General features: G+C 41.8%; 1 protein-coding gene across 1 annotated transcript; it reads left to right on the top strand.

Moving 5' to 3' along the window:
• Positions 1–492: 492 nt before the first annotated feature.
• Positions 493–10,727, top strand: CXHXorf66 (chromosome X CXorf66 homolog). The gene is made up of 3 exons (XM_005594730.4): positions 493–604; positions 7,887–8,040; positions 9,716–10,727. Exons 1-3 carry the CDS (start codon positions 517–519, stop codon positions 10,557–10,559), a joined length of 1,086 nt encoding a protein of 361 aa, XP_005594787.2. The 5' UTR covers positions 493–516; the 3' UTR covers positions 10,560–10,727.
• Positions 10,728–16,192: the final 5,465 nt, after the last annotated feature.

Here is a 16,192-nt window from a genome sequence, read left to right as displayed (position 1 = left end):
GCCCAGGCTGGAGTGCAGTGGTGGAATCTAGGCTCACTGCAAACTCCACCTCCCAGGTTCAAGTGATTCTCCTCCCTCAGCCTCCCAAGTAGCTGTGATTACAGGTGCCGACCACCACACCCAGCCAATTTTTGCATTTTAATACAGATGGGGTTTTACCATGTTGGCCAGACTGGTCTTGAACTCCTGACCTCAAGTGATCCGCCCACTTCTGCTTCCCAAAGTGCTGGGATTACAGCTGTGAGCCACCATGCCTTGAACCCGGGAGGTGGAGGTTGCAGTGAGCCAAGATGATGCCATTGCACTCCAGCCTGAGCCAAACTCTGTCTCAAAAAAAAAAAGTCACCTGGTAAAATTTGTATACAGAAGCTTATGCTTCCCCATGGTGAGATTATGTTGTCAGAGTATGACACACAATGGTAATGATGTCATAAATGCCTAGAACACTCTGAACCACATAAATTCAGTAGTTACCTTGAGAATTAGTAGACGAATCATTTGAACCAAGTTGCGGACATGAATCTTGTTATTTGTGTCCTACTTCTGTCCATTTGGACAAATAATTGTATGACTACAAACCAAACGAATGGATCTTCTACTACAGGTAGGTGCCTAACCTTAAAACTTGTAAATTATGATCTGTTATAGTATACATTAAAGTATTTAATTAGAAAAGCCAGCTGTATTTAAGAAATCTGCTGTTACTTTGCTGTTGCTTTTAGCAGTGTTAACATTAGTAGGTCTTCAAGAATTTCTAATACAACAGCTGATATTTCTACTTCTGTGTAAAAAACTTAAGCAAAATATAAGCGTCAAGATGACAGACTTATGGTCCTCCTTTACCACCCTTCCCCACTCAATATACCAACCCGTCCCCACCAAACTAGCTAATACTATATAAATGAATCTGGCAAGGGACTTAACATATAGTAGGGGTTTTTTGTTTTTTGTTTTTTGTTTTTTGGGTTTTTTAATTTAAGTTCTGGGATACATGTGCAGAATGTGCAGGTTTGTTACATATGTATACATGTGCCATGGTGGTTTGCTACACCTATCAGCCCGTCATCTAGGTTTTAAGCCCTGCATGCATTAGGCATTTGTCCTAATCCTCTCCCTTCCCTTGCCCCCCACCCCCACAGCAGGCCCAGTGTGTGATGTTCCCCTCCTTGTGTCCATGTGTTCTCATTGTTCAACTGCCACTTATGAGTGAGAACATGAAGAGTTTGGTTTTCTGTTCCTCTGTTAGTTTGCTGAGAATGATGGTTTCCAGTTTCACCCATGTCCCCGCAGAGGACATGAACTCATTCCTTTTTATGGCTGCATAGTATTCCATGGTGTATATGTGCCACATTTCCTTAATCCAGTCTATCATTGATGGGCATTTGGGTTGGTTCCAGGTCTTTGCTATTGTAAATAGTGCTGCAGCAAACATACATGTGTATGCGTCTTTACAGTAGAATGATTTATAATCCTTTGGGTATATACCCAGTAATGGGATTGCTGGGTCAAATGGTATTTCTGGTTCTAGATCCTAGAGGAATCGCCACACTGTCTTCCACAATGGTTGAACTAATTTACACTCCAATCAACAGTGTAAAAGCATTCCTATTTCTCCTCCCTTCATCAGCATCTGCTATTTCCAGACTTTTTAATGATCACCATTTTAACTAGCATGAGATGGTATCTCATTGTGGTTTTGATTTGCATTTCTCTAATGACCAGTGATGATGAACTTTTTTTCATAGGTTCGTTGACCCCATAAATGTCTTCTTTTGAGAGGTGTCTGTTCATATCCTTCGCCAACTTTTTGATGGGGTCATTTGCTTTTTCTTGTAAATTTGTTTAAGTTCCTTGTAGATTCTGGATATTAGCCCTCTGTCAGATGGATAAATTGCAAAAATTTTCTCCCATTCTGTAGGTTGCCTATTCACTCTGATGATAGTTTATTTTGCTGTGCAGAAGCTCTTTAGTTTAATTAGATCCCATTTGTCAATTTTGGCTTTTGTTGCCATTGCTTTTGGTGTTTGAGTCATGAAGTCTTTGCCCATGCCTATGTCCTGAATAGTATTGCCTAGGTTTTCTTCTAGGGTTTTTATGGTTTTAGGTTTTACATTTAAGTCTTTAATCCATCTTGAGTTAATTTTTGAATAAGGTGTAAAAAAGGGATCCAGTTTTTGTTTTCTGCATATGGCTAGCCAGTTTTGCCAGCATGATTTATTAAATAGGGAATCCTTTCCCCATTGTTTTTGTCAGGTTTGTCAAAGATCAGATGGTTTTAAATGTGTGGTGTCATTTCTGAGGCCTCTGTTTTGTTCTTTTGGTCTGTATGTCTGTTTTGGTACCAGCACCATACTGTTTTGGTTACTGTAACCTCGTAGTACAGTTTGAAGTAAGGTAGAGTGATGCCTCCAGCTTTGTTCTTTTTGCTTAGGATTGTCTTGGCTACACAGGCTCTTTTTTGGTTCCATATGAAATTTAAAGTAGTTTTTTCTAATTCTGGGAAGAAAGTCAGTGGTAGCTTGATGGGAATAGCATTGAATCTATAAATTACTTCAGGCAGTATGGGCATTTTCACGATATTGATTCTTCCTATCCATGAGTGTGGAATGTTTTTCCATTTGTTTGTGACCTCTCTTATTTCCTTGAGCAGTGGTTTGTAGTTCTCCTTGAAGAGTTCCTTTACATCCCTTGTAAGTTGTATTCCTAGGTATTTTATTCTCTTTGTAGCAATTATGAATGGGAGTTCACTCATTATTTGACTCTCTGCTTATCTATTATTGGTGTATAGGAATCCTTGTGATTTTTGCAAATTGATTTTGTATCCTGAGACTTTGCTGAATTTGCTTATCAGCTTAAGGATATTTTGGGCTGAGATGATGGGATTTTCTAAAATACAATCACATCATCTGCAAACAGAGACAATTTGACTTCCTCTCTTTCTATCTGAATACCCTTTATTTCTTTCTCTTGCCCGATTGCCCTGGCCAGAACTTCCAATACTATGTTGAATAGGAGTGGTGAGAGGGCATCCTTGTCTTGTGCAGGTTTTCAAAGGAAATGCTTCCAGCTTTTGCCCATTCAGTATGATATTGGCTATGGGTTTGTCATAAATAGCTCTTATTATTTTGAGTTATGTTCCATCAATACCTAGTTTATTGAGAGTTTTTAGCATGAAGGGGTGTTGAATTTTATCAAAGGCCTTTGCTGTATCTATTGAGATAATCATGTGGTTTTTGTAATTGGTTCTGTTTATGTGATAGATTACATTTATTGATTTGCGTATGTTGAACCAGCCTTGCATCCCAGGGATGAAGCCAACTTGATCATGGTGGATAAGCTATTTGATGTGCTGCTGGATTCAGTTTGCCAGTATTTTATTGAGGATTTTCACATCGATGTTCATCAGGGATATTGGCCTGAATTTTTCTTTTTTTGTTGTGTCTCTGCCAGGTTTTCATATCAGGATGATGCTGGTCTCATAAAACGAGTTAAGGAGGAGTCCCTCTTTTTCTATTGTTTAAAATAGTTTCAGAAGAAATGGTACCAGCTCCTATTTGTATCTCTGGTAGAATTTGGCTGTGAATTGTCTGGTCCTAGGCTTTTTTTGGTTGGTAGGCTATTAATTACTGCCTCAATTTCAGAACTTGTTATTGGTCTATTCAGGGACTTGACTTCTTCCTAGTTTAGTCTTGGGAGAATGTGTGTGTCCAGGAATTTATCCATTTCTTCTAGATTTTCTAGTTTATTTGTGTAAAGGTGTTTATACTATTATCTGATGGTAGTTTGTATTTCTGTGGGATCAGTGGTGATATCCCCTTTATTACTTTTTATTGTGTCTATTTGATTCTTCTCTCTTTTCTTCTTTATTAGTCTGGCTAGTGGTCTATTTTATTAATATTTTCAATAAACCAGCTCCTGGATTCATTGATTTTCTTTTTGAAGGGATTTTTGTGTGTCTATCTCCTTCAGTTCTGCTCTGATCTTAGTTATTTCTTGTCTTCTGCTGGCTTTTGAATTTGTTTGCTCTTGCTTCTCTAGTTTTTTTCATTGTGATATTAGGGTGTCAGTTTCAGATCTTTCCTGCTTTCTGATGTGGGCATTTAGTGCTATAAATTTCCCACTTAACACTGTATTCGCTGTGTCCCAGAGATTCTGGTACATTGTCTCTTTGATCTCACAGTTTCAAAGAACTTCTTTATTTCTGACTTAATTTTGTTATGTACATTCAGGAGCAGGTTGTTCAGTTTCCATGTAGTTGTGTGGTTTTGAGTGAGTTTCTTAATCCTGAGTTCTAATTTGATTGCACCATGATCTGAAAGACTGTTTGTTATGATTTCTGTTCTTTTGCATTTGCTAAGGAGTGTTTTACTTCCAATCACGTGGTTGGTTTTAGAATAAGTGCTATGTGGTGCTGAGAAGAATGTATATTCTGTTGATTTGGGTTGGAGAGTTCTATTAGGTCCACTTGGTCCAGAGCTGAGTTCAAGTTGTGAATATCCTTGTTAATTTTCTGTCTCCTTGATCTGTCTAATATTGACAGTGGGATGTTAAAGTTTCCCACTATTACTGTGTGGGAGTGTAAATGTCTTTGTAGGTGTCTAAGAGTTTGTTGTATGAATCTGAGTGCTTCTGTATTGGGTGCTTATCTATTTAGGATACTTAGCTCTTCTTGTTGCATTGATACCTTTACCATTATGTAATGCCCTTCTTTGTCTTTTTTGATCTTTGTTGGTTTAAAGTTCATTTTTTCAGAGGCTAGGATTGCAACCCTTGCTTTTTTTGGCTTTCTACTCACTTGGTAAATATTCCTCCATCCCTCTATTTTGAGCCTATGTGTGTCTTTCCACGTGTGATGGGTCTCCTGAATACAGCATACTGATGAGTCTTGACTCTTTATCCAATTTGCCAGTCTATGTCTTTTAATTGGAGTATTTAGTTCATTTACATTGAAGGTTAATATTATTATGTGTGAATTTGATCCTGTCATTATGATGCTAACTGGTTATTTTCCACATTAGTTGATGCAGTTTCTTCATAGTGTCATTGATCTTTATATTTTGGTGTGTTTTTGCAGTGACTGGTACTGATTTTTGCTTTCCATATTTAGTGCTTCCTTCAGGAGCTCTTGTAAGGCAGGCCTGGTGGTGACAAAAATCCCTCAGTATTTGACAAATATTTTGACAAAAGACAAAAATCCTTTCTTGTCTAGAAAGGATTTTATTTCTCCTTCATTTATGAAACTTAGTTTGGCCGATATAAAATTCTGAGTTGAAAATTCTTTTCCCTAAGAATGTTGAATATTGGCCCCCACTCTCTTCTGGCTTGTAGAGCTTCTGCAGAGAGATCCTCTGTTAGTCTGATGGGCTTTCCTTTGTAGGTAATCTGACCTTTCTCTCTGGCTGTGCTTAACATTTTTTCCTTCGTTTCAACCTTGGAGAATCTGATGATTATGTGTCTTGGGGTTGCTCTTCTCCAGGAATATCTTAGTAGTGTTCTTTGTATATTCTGAATTTGAAAGTTGGCCTGTCTCGCTAGGTTGGGGAAGTTCTCCTGGATAATATCCTGAAGTGTGTTTTCCAACTTGGTTCCATTCTCCCTGTCACTTTCAGGTACACCAATCAATCATAGGTTTGGTCTTTTCACATAGTCCCATATTTCTTGGAGGCTTTGTTCATTTTGTTTTTTATTCTTTTTTCTCTAATCATGTCTTCACACCTTATTTCAGTAAGTTGATCTTCAATCTCTGATATCCTTTTTTCTGCTTGATTGATTTGGCTATTGATACTTGTATATGCATCTGAAGTTCTCATACTGTGTTTTTCACCTCCATCAGGTCATTTATGTTCTTCTCTAAATGGGTTACTCTAGTTAGCCATTTCTGTAATCTTTTATCAATGTTCTTAACTTCCTTGCATTTGGTTAGAACGTGCTTCTTTAGCTCAGAGGAGTTTGTTATTACCCACCTTCTGAAGTCTACTTCTGTCAATTCATCAAACTCATTCTTTGTCCAGTTTTGTGCCCTTGCTGCAGAGGAGTTGTGATCATTTGGAGGAGAAAATACATTCTGGTTTTTGGAATTTTCAGCATTTTGGGACTGGGTTTTCCTCATCTTCGTGGATTTATCTGTCTTTGATCTTTGAGGCTAATGACCTTTGGATGGGGTTTTTGTGTGGGGGTCCTTTTTGTTGATGTTGATGTTACTGCTTTCTGTTTTTAGTTTTTCTTCTAACAGTCAGGTCCCTCTTCTGCAGGTCTGCTGCAGCTTGCTGGAGGTCCACTCCAGACCCTATTTGCCTGGGTATCATCAGTGGAGGCTGCAGAACAGTAAAGATTGCTGCCTGCTCCTTCCTCTGGAATCTTTGTCCCAGAGGGGCACAAGCCTGATGCCAGCCAGAGCTCTCCTGTATGAGGTGTCTGTCGACCCCTGCTGGCAGGTCTCTCCATCCAGGAGGCACGGGGGTCAGGAACCCACTTGAGGAGGCAGTCTGTCTCTTAGCAGAGCTTGAGTGCTGTGCTGGAAGAATCCTCCTTGTCAGAATCCTCTGCTCTCTTCAGAGCCGGCAGGCAGCAACGTTTAAATCCACTGCAACTGCACCCACAGCCACCCATTCTCCCAGGTGCTCTGTCCCAGGGAAGTGGGAGTTTTATCTGTAAGCCTCTGACTGGGGCTGTTGCGTTTCTTTCAGAGATACCTTGCCCAGTGAGGAGGAACCTAGAGAGGCAGTCTGGCCACAGTTGCTTTGCAGCACTGTGGTGAGTTCCACCCAGTCCGAACTTCCTGGCCTCCTTAGCACTGTCAGGGGGAAAACTGCCTACTGAAGCCTCAGTAATGGTGGACACCCCTCCCACCACCAAGCTCCATCATCCCAGGTCTACTTCAGACTGCTGTGCTGGCATCAAGAATTTCAAGCCAGTGAATCTTAGCTTGCTGGGCTCCATGGGAGTCGGATCTGCTGAGTGAGACCACATGGCTCCCTGGCTTCAGCCCCCTTTCCAGGAGAGTGAACGGTTCTGTCTCACTGGGCTTCCAGGTGCCACTCGGGGGAAAAACAACAACAACGACAACAACAAAACTGCTACATTTAGCTCTGTGTCTGTGCAAATAGCCACCCAGTTTTGTGCTTGAAACCCAGGGCCCTGGTGTTGTAGGGACATGAGAGAATCTCCTGGTCTGTGGATTGCCAAAACCATGGGAAAAGCGTAGTATCTGGGCTAGATAATACAGTCCCTCACGGCTTCCTTTGGCTGGGGGAGGGAGTCCCCTGGCTCCTTGCACTTACCGGGTGAGGCAACGCCCCACCCTGCTTCTGCTCACCCTCCTTGGGCGACACCCATTGTAGTCCCAATGAGATGAACTGGGTACCCCTAAGCAGTCCCAGTGAGATAAACTGGGTACCTCAGTTGGAAATGCAGAAACCACCCGCCTTCTGCATTGGTCTCACTGGGAGCTGCAGACCAGAGCTGTTCCTATTTGGCCATCTTGCCAGATCTCCAGCATATAGTAGGTTTTTAACAAGGGTTTGTTTTTGTCACATCTCTTTTCAATTACACACATTCACACACACATTGACGCTCAAGTACACTTATACATGCAAGACATACACACACAGATTCAAAAACCTGGGTAATGTGATAAGCAAGCCAAGATTCAGGGATAACCCAGGTAATGGTATGGATTAGTCAGTGATGCCTCCCAGATTTAGCTTCTAGACTGGCTGGATCCATGAGGTAAAAACATAATAGTGGTACAATTAATCAGGTTTAAAAAATAATTGATGAAGAAATGTTATTTCGATCTACACTATCAAACCACTATCAATGTAAAAAAAAAAAAAAAAAAAACTTGGTTACCTAACACCTTCTCTGATTATACAATCTCTTTGCAGGAGATAAACCTGTTGAATCAATGCAGACAAAATTGAACTACCTTAGAAGAAATCTACTTATTTTAGTCGGTATTATCATCATGGTTTTTGTCTTTATCTGTTTTTGTTATCTCCATTATAACTGTTTGAGTGATGATGCATCCAAAGCAGGAATGTAAGTTTTACTCCTTTGAATTAAGAGTGCAAGGTGTGTGTGTGTGTGTGTGTGTGTACATATAGTGGAGGTTTCATTGTTCAGGTTACTTAATATTAACTTTAGACTTCTGAAGAGCTACCAACCTTTTGTAGGTGAATATTTTCACTTAAATTATATCAACTCTTAAATATTCTCTAGTACATTATTAACTTTAGTCAAAGTGTCTCTTGTTCAGGGTTCAGCTGAACTCCAGGATATTAATTGCATTATAAATTCAATATAGGAAAAGAGGGCATGAATATCCAAATAAGAGTGGGAGAATGAAGAGAAAGAGAGAGGGAATTGGGTCTCTGTTTTTCTTTTTCTTTTTTTTTTTTTTTTTTGAGACGGAGTCTCGCTCTGTCGCCTAGGCTGGAGTGCAGTGGCCGGATCTCAGCTCACTACAAGCTCCGCCTCCCGGGTTCCCGCCATTCTCCTGCCTCAGCCTCCCGAGTAGCTGGGACTACAGGCGCCCGCCACCTCGCCCGGCTAGTATTTTGTATTTTTTAGTAGAGACGGAGTTTCACCGTGTTAGCCAGGATGGTCTTGATCTCCTGACCTCGTGATCCGCCCGTCTCGGCCTCCCAAAGTGCTGGGATTACAGGCTTGAGCCACCGCGCCCGGCCGGGTCTCTATTTTTCAAAGACAATAAAACATTTTGGATAATCCACCATTTTAAGATTTAATCGCATGAAAAAATTATTCACTGTTGTTACTCTCATGATCTCAATGCCTGCCTTTTATATACTAGTTCCCTAAAAATATTCCATTCCAAAGACTGGTGACTAAAATGTGGTACCAGTACTGTATTCTTTAGTTTCAGAGGAATGTTATGATTTGAAATATGCACAGATAACTTGGTGTTGTAAATATGATACAAAACAATGACTTTTTCTATAGTTTTTTTCTTGTGATACATTATCAATTTGTGACTTTTTAATAAAAAGTTTAATTCTGAAATAAGTGAGGTTCATTCTCTCTCTCTCTCTCTCTCTCTCTCTGTGTGTGTGTGTGTGTGTGTGTGTGTGTTTCTCTCTTTTTACAGTAGATTTGAAACAACTTTGTGTAATTCTATATGTGGATTATACAGTTATCTAATGTGGTTAAATAGTAAAATGCTCTTAAGAAAAAGCATTAAACAAGAGTTCATATTTATAACCTTAGTTGTGGCTTTCACCACTCTCCAATTCTGTTTTTGTGGTTTTGTTTGTTTGTTTGCTTTTGAGACAGAGTCTCACTCTGTCACCCAGGCTGGAGTGCAATGGCATCATCTTGGCTCACTGCAACCTCCGCCTCCCAGGTTCAAGCGATTCTCCTGCCTCAGCCTCCCGAGTAGCTGGGGACTACAGGCGTGCACCACCACACCAGGCTAATTTTTATATTTTTAATAGAGATGGAGTTTCACCATGTTGGCCAGCCTGGTCCCGAACTCCTGGCCTCAAGTGATCTGCCCACCTTGGCCTCCCAAAGTGTGGGATTACAGGTGTGAACCACCATGCCCAGCCATCACACTCCAATTCTTACTGTGTTCAGTTTTCATATTAAAGTCCCAAAAAGACCACAGGTCTAAGCTGACAGTACCATATGTTCTCTGATAATAATAACAGGTCTCTTTTGTTTTAAATCATATACTCCAAATTTTCTATACTTTCAGGGTCAAGAAAAAAGGTATAGCAGCCAAGTCATCCAAAACATCATGCAATGAAGCCAAGACAGCCAGTCAATGCAGTCCTGAAACACAACCCATGCTATCCACTGTAGACAAGTTATCTGATTCCTCAAGTCCAGAAAGGTCATCCACACCATCCAGTACAGAAAAATTAATCAGGCCCTCAAGTCTACAAAAGCCATCCATACCAAACAGCGCAGGAAAGTTAACTAGGCCATCAAAGCCAAAAAGGTCATCCAGGTCATCACGCTCAAAAAAATTATGCAAGTCATCTCACCTGGAAAAGGCACATAGAACAGGCAGTCCAGAAAAATCACGTAAGCTAGACTATGCGTGTAATCTAGCCAGTTCAGATAAGCCAGTCAGGCCACCTCGGCTATCCAAGCCACTTTGTTCATCTCATCCACAAAATGAAATGTCACCATCCGAGCCATTCAGTCTAAAGGAATTGGCTAAGCCTCCCAAACATTTTAATCCAAAAAGGTCAGTGAGTCGAGGCAGGGCAGCCTTATTATCCAACTCTAAAGTAGCCGAAACTTGTCAATCCTACAAGAAAAAACATCTTGTTTCCAAAACTTATAAGCCTTTGGTCAATGATATTTCTGAGGCAAAGGAGAAAAACACTCAAAACCTATATGTTTCAAGCAAAGTCAAGTCCTCTCCCAGGTCCTTTCGTGAGTTACATTCCAGGAACAATGCATACGATGATCACGTGAATGACAGTGATATGATGAGTTATTACAGTGAGGATGACAGTGATAAAGATATAATCATTACGTGCGACAGAGGGTACAATCAAGTCACCTCTGAAGTAACCCTAAATGATTAGGAGCTCAACAAAAATAAAATCCAAGTGTGAAAGAGCAAACTTATACCAACTATTTTATGCTCATCATCCCTTAAGAAACCAGCAGAGGGAAAAATCACTATCAAGATCAGTCCAATCTGTCTTGGAGGCGATTTATTTTAAAAATATCAATAAAATACATGACATAAATTACTATTGTAATTATTATTTCATTTTAGGGGGCACAAGGATCTTTTGATGTCTCTTACTTAGACCTGGTCACTTGGATAAGAACCATAAACATACACTCATACAAACCTAGAAAGAAATTGCAAGATGGGGCCTGGTGTGGTGGCTCACGCCTGTAATCCTAGCACTCTGGGAGGCTGAGGCAGGCAGATCACCTGAGGTCAGAAGTTCGAGACCAGCCTGGCCAACATGGCAAAATCTCGTCTCTACTAAAATTACAAAAATTAGTCAGGCGTGGTGGCGGGTGTCTGTAATCCCAGCTACTCGGGAGGCTGAGGCAGGAGAATCGCTTGAATCCAGGAGGCGGAGGTTGCAGTGAGCCGAGATTGAGCAGCTGCCCTCCAGCCTGGGTAACAGAGCAAAACTCCATCTCAAAAGAAAAAAAAAAAAAAGAAATTGCAATATGGGTACCCTAGACTTCCTTCCCTAGAATTAGCTCTCAACTGAAGTCTCAATCCAATTACTTTTTAATGTTTATGTGCAGTCCTCACAGTTTCATGACAGAAAAAAGACTCTTTCTGTCATGCCCAGTGCTTGTTGGAAATAGCTCTGTGCTATGGACTAAATGTTTGTGTTCCCCGCAAATTGATGTGTTGACACCTAATCCCCTATGTGATGGTATCAGGAGGTGGAGGTTTTGGGAGGTAATTAGGTCATGTGAGTACCCTTCAGCCCTATATAAGGGTACTAATCCTTTATAAGGGGCTGAAGAGACTAGAGTTCACCCCTTCCACAATGTGAGGACACAGTGAAAAGACCCCACTTACACATCATAGAGTCAGCCCTCACTGAATATTCTGGTGCCTTGATCTGAACTTCCTAACCTCCAGAATTGTGAGCAATAAATTTTGGTTGTTTATAAGCCACCCAGTTGATGGTATTTTACTATAGCAGCCTGGATAGACTAAAACATTCTGTTCGCTTGGTTCTGGCTGAGTTGGGGAAATTCCTGATAACCACTTGTTGTTGTTATTGTTGTTTGTTTGTTTGTTTTTGAGACAAAGTCTCACTCTGTCGCCCAGGCTGGAGTACAGTGGCATGACCTCGGCTCACTGCAACCTCTCCCTCCTAGGTTCAAGTGATTCTCCTGCCTCAGCTTCCCAAGTAGCTGGGACTACAGGCATGCACCACCATGCCTGGCTAATTTTTGTATTTTTAGTAGAGATGGGGTTTCACCATGTTGCCCAGGCTGGCCTCGAACTCCTGACCTCAAGTGATCCGCCTGCCTTGGCCTCCCAAACTGCTGGGATTACAGGCATGAGCCACTGTGCCTGGCCTTCCTGATAACTACTTTTAACACCATTGCCTCTGGTGGCTATTACCTAAAGTGAAGATCCAGCCTGTGGCACCCACACTTGGAGCACCATAACATTAGTCTAAGTTTTCTAAATTTCGAACTCTCAACAAGGCTTTTCATTGTTTTTGTTACTCTTCAAAATGGTAAAAGAGTTTGCCCTGCATGCAGTCTCCAAAGGTCTCAGTTGGTGGTCTACTCGTCCACACATTTGTCCTACATGGCACCTCTCCACTCTGAATCAGAAGGGCTGGGAAGCCAGAGGAGAATCTTGGAGTTATATCCTCTAAGTTTCCTATTGATGAAATGTTATCCTTCCCTTCTTCCAAGGGCATTGTTGAGAAAATCAGGCAAAGTCCTGTATTCCCAGCCTATATTCTAGCAGAGTACAACTTGTCCCCTACAACATCCAGCAGGCAGAATTTAAATGCCACTAGCAAGCATATATTGGATATGTATTATTCTTCAGGTACTGTACTAGTCCCTTTATATTTCACAGGTCCTAAATTCACCCTCAAGTTTGCTGATTCACCACAAGGACTCATAAAACTCAATACTCATGGCTAAGGTTTTGTTAGAGCAAGATTACACAGACTAAGAGCAATAGGAAAAATATATCAGGAGAAATCCAGAGAGGTCAGGGACAGGCTTTTGAGTACTTTCCCATCTGGGGCCACATAGGATATGCTTTCTCTCTAGCAGCAAGCTGCATTGACATGAGCAGAATGTCTCTGCCCAGGGAAAACTGTTTAAGTCTCTTGGTCTGAGACTTTTATCAAGATTCAGGCTCATAGTGACATCATGCTACATTACCAGCCAAAGCAACTGAAACACAGGATCACAAATGAAACCAAATGCACTTCATACAGGTTGATGTTTATGCAAAGCAATCCTGACAAGCTGATGAGGCCTGGTCCATTGCTCCAGGTGTATAAAATATAATCATCAACCATTCACATAAGAACATTCTGAGGACCACATTTCCAGGGGTTGGCCAAAGGTCAGCAATGATTCCAGGTTCCCTTGAAGACATGCAAGGACTGAACAGCCAGACCTGCTGCATTAACACTATGTATCTTTCATTTAAACTTCAACAGTCCCCCAGTATATGGGGTATTAGATGAGTAAACTGAGGCTCTGGAACATATAGTAAGATTACATCTAGTAATTGGCTGAACTGAGATTTGGATCTATGACTGGCTTATGCTCAGTCATTCATTATGGTGTACGGCCTTCTCACTACCAGCTACTAGGATGCTCATTACTCACAGATCACCCAATCTATCTATGTGAGCAAAATCTCTACTTCACTTTATTTTTTTCTTTTTTGAGACAGAGTTTCGCTCTGTCACCCAGGCTGAAGTGCACTGGTGTGATCTCAGCTCACTGCAACCTCTGCCTCCTGGGTTCAAAAGGTTCTCCTTGGCCGGGCGCGGTGGCTCAAGCCTGTAATCCCAGCACTTTGGGAGGCCGAGACGGGCGGATCACAAGGTCAGGAGATTGAGGCCATCCTGGCTAACACGGTGAAATCCCGTCTCTACTAAAAAATACAAAAACTAGCCGGGCGAGGTGGTGGGTGCCTGTAGTCTCAGCTACTCGGGAGGCTGAGGCAGGAGAATGGCGCGAACCTGGGAGGTGGAGCTTACAGTGAGCCGAGATCCAGCTACTGCACTCCAGACTGGGTGACAGAGCGAGACTCCGTCTCAAAAAAAAAAGGTTCTCCTGCCTCAGCCTCCCAAGTAGTTGAGATTACAGGTGCCCACCACCATGCCCAGCTAATTTTTGTTCCTTTAGTAGAGACGGGGTTTCACTGTGTTGGCCAGGCTGGTCTCGAACTCCTGACCTCAAGTGATTCGCCCGCCTCAGCCTCCCAAAGTGCTGGCATTACAGGCATGAGCCACGGCACTCAGACCCTACTTCACTTTTAATCAGTCTAAGCTATTATTTTAGCCTGCCAGGGGCATATAAAGATGTTTTATTCATTCAGATCTGACTTCCCCATCATCTCTGCTTCTACACAGGTGGTCCCCCAAGTCTTTACCCATAAAGCCATCGTAAAATTATCAGATGGCACAAAGTAGCTGCTTATGTATAAAAGGTTTAAGAAACAGTGTATGTATTAAAAAAGGATTGTGGGGGCCGGATGCGATGGCTCACGCCTGTAATCTCAGCACTTTGGGAGGCCAAGGCAGGCAGATCACTTGAGGCCAGGAGTTTGAGACCAGCCTGGCCAACATGGCAAAACCCCATTTCTACTAAAAATACAAAAATTTGCCAGGTTTGGTGGTGCACACCTGTAATCCCAGCTACTTGGGAGGCTGAGGCAGGAGAATCTGTTAAACCCGGGAGATGGAGGTTGCAGTGAGATGAGATCACACCACTGCACTCCAGCCTGGGCAACAGAGCAAGACTCTGTCTCAAAAAAAAAAAAAAAAAAGGGGGAGGATCATTTGATCCCAGGAGTTCAAGACCAGCCTGAGCAACATAGCCAGACCCCATCTCAACAGCAACAAAAAAGGATTGTGGGAGCTGCAGACTTGATTTCCTATTGGTACTACCTGTTTTAAAAAGACAGACTGTACAGGATTAAGTTGTAGTTCTGAGTTTTAAAAGCCTAGTATTTTTTAAATTCACAAATAGAAATAGTTTTCATCAGATTTTTAAACTGCTTATTATGAAAAAAGTTTAAACATGTGCAAAAGTAGAGCAAGTAGTATAATGGACTCCCATATAACCATTACTCAGATTCAACAATTGTCACTACATGGCCAATCTTATTTCACTGGACTCCTATCCATTCCCCCTCCCATTTGTATCTGTAAAAGATAAAGACTTTTAAAAATACATACAAACAATACCACTATCTCACCTAAAATTAATGATAAGTGGGAGAGGCGAAGGTAAAAAAAATTAATGATAATCGGGCCGGGCGCGGTGGCTCAAGCCTGTAATCCCAGCACTTTGGGAGGCCGAGACGGGCGGATCACGAGGTCAGGAGATCGAGACCATCCTGGCTAACACGGTGAAACCCCGTCTCTACTAAAAAATACAAAAATCTAGCAGGGCGAGGTGGCGGGCGCCTGTAGTCCCAGCTGCTCGGGAGGCTGAGGCAGGAGAATGGCGTGAACCCGGGAGGCGGAGCTTGCAGTGAGCTGAGATCCGGCCACTGCAGTCCAGCCTGAGCAACAGAGCAAGACTCCGTCTCAAAAAAAAAAAAAAAAAAAAAAAATTAATGATAATCTTTTAATACTGATTATCCAGTCTGTGTTCAAATTTTCCCATCCATCTCCTAATGTATTATAGTTGCTTTGTTAAAATGATGTTGATCAATGTTTGAAAACATTTAAGACTAATTTGGCCAGTCGCAGTGGCTCACCCCTGTAATCTCAGCACTTTGGGAGGCCAATGCATGCGGATTGCTTGAGGTCAGGAGTTCAAGACCAGCCTGGCTAACATGGTGAAACCCTGTCTCTACTAAAAATACAAAAATCAGCCAGGTATGGTGGTGCACACCTGTAGTCCCAGCTACTCAGGAGGCTGAGGCAGGAGAATCTATATCCTCAACTCAGGAGGCAGAGATTGCAGTGAGCTGAAACCGTGCCACTGCACTCCAGCCTAGGCGACAGAGGGAGACTCCATCTACACCCCCCTCCAAAAAAGACTTTTTAAAAATCAGAATTGCAATCAAAAATTGCAATTTCATTGCCCAATCTGGCTTCATATTTTAGGATGATATTGGAGCTAATGTGAGCTAGCCTGGAAAATAGCAAAAGCCAAAATTGTATGGTTTTCAGTTTACATTCTTCTAATGTCTTGATAGACAAAGCCAAATAATCTAAGCTCTTTTCTCTTTCCTGTTTTGAACCTGGAGACGTGTAATGCCTTCAAAGCTGTGAATATTAATATCTCATAAAAGTGACTAATTGCTAGTGATGGCCAATATAATGACATCTTAAGAAAAGTCATCTGCATGATGTATTTTTTTTTTTTTTTGAGACAGACTCTTGCTCTGTTACCCAGGCTGGAGTGCAGTGGCAGAATCTTGGCTCACTGCAACCTCCACCTCCCAGGTTCAAGAGATTCTCCTGCCTCAGCCTCCTGAGTATTCAGCTGGGATTACAGGCGTGCATCA

Source organism: Macaca fascicularis, chromosome X, assembly GCF_037993035.2.
Source record: "Macaca fascicularis isolate 582-1 chromosome X, T2T-MFA8v1.1".
Taxonomy (NCBI): Eukaryota; Metazoa; Chordata; class Mammalia; order Primates; family Cercopithecidae; genus Macaca; species Macaca fascicularis.
The sequence above is the reverse complement of the archived record's forward strand: the minus strand, read 5'-3'. Positions and strand labels throughout refer to the sequence as shown.

Coding starts and splice junctions, on each gene's coding strand:
- CXHXorf66 (XM_005594730.4), top strand. CDS start 517: ATGAATCTTGTTATTTGTGTCCTACTTCTGTCCATTTGGACAAATAAT. Junction 605..7,886: donor GAATGGATCTTCTACTACAG/GTAGGTGCCTAA, acceptor ATCTCTTTGCAG/GAGATAAACCTGTTGAATCA. Junction 8,041..9,715: donor GATGCATCCAAAGCAGGAAT/GTAAGTTTTACT, acceptor CTATACTTTCAG/GGTCAAGAAAAAAGGTATAG.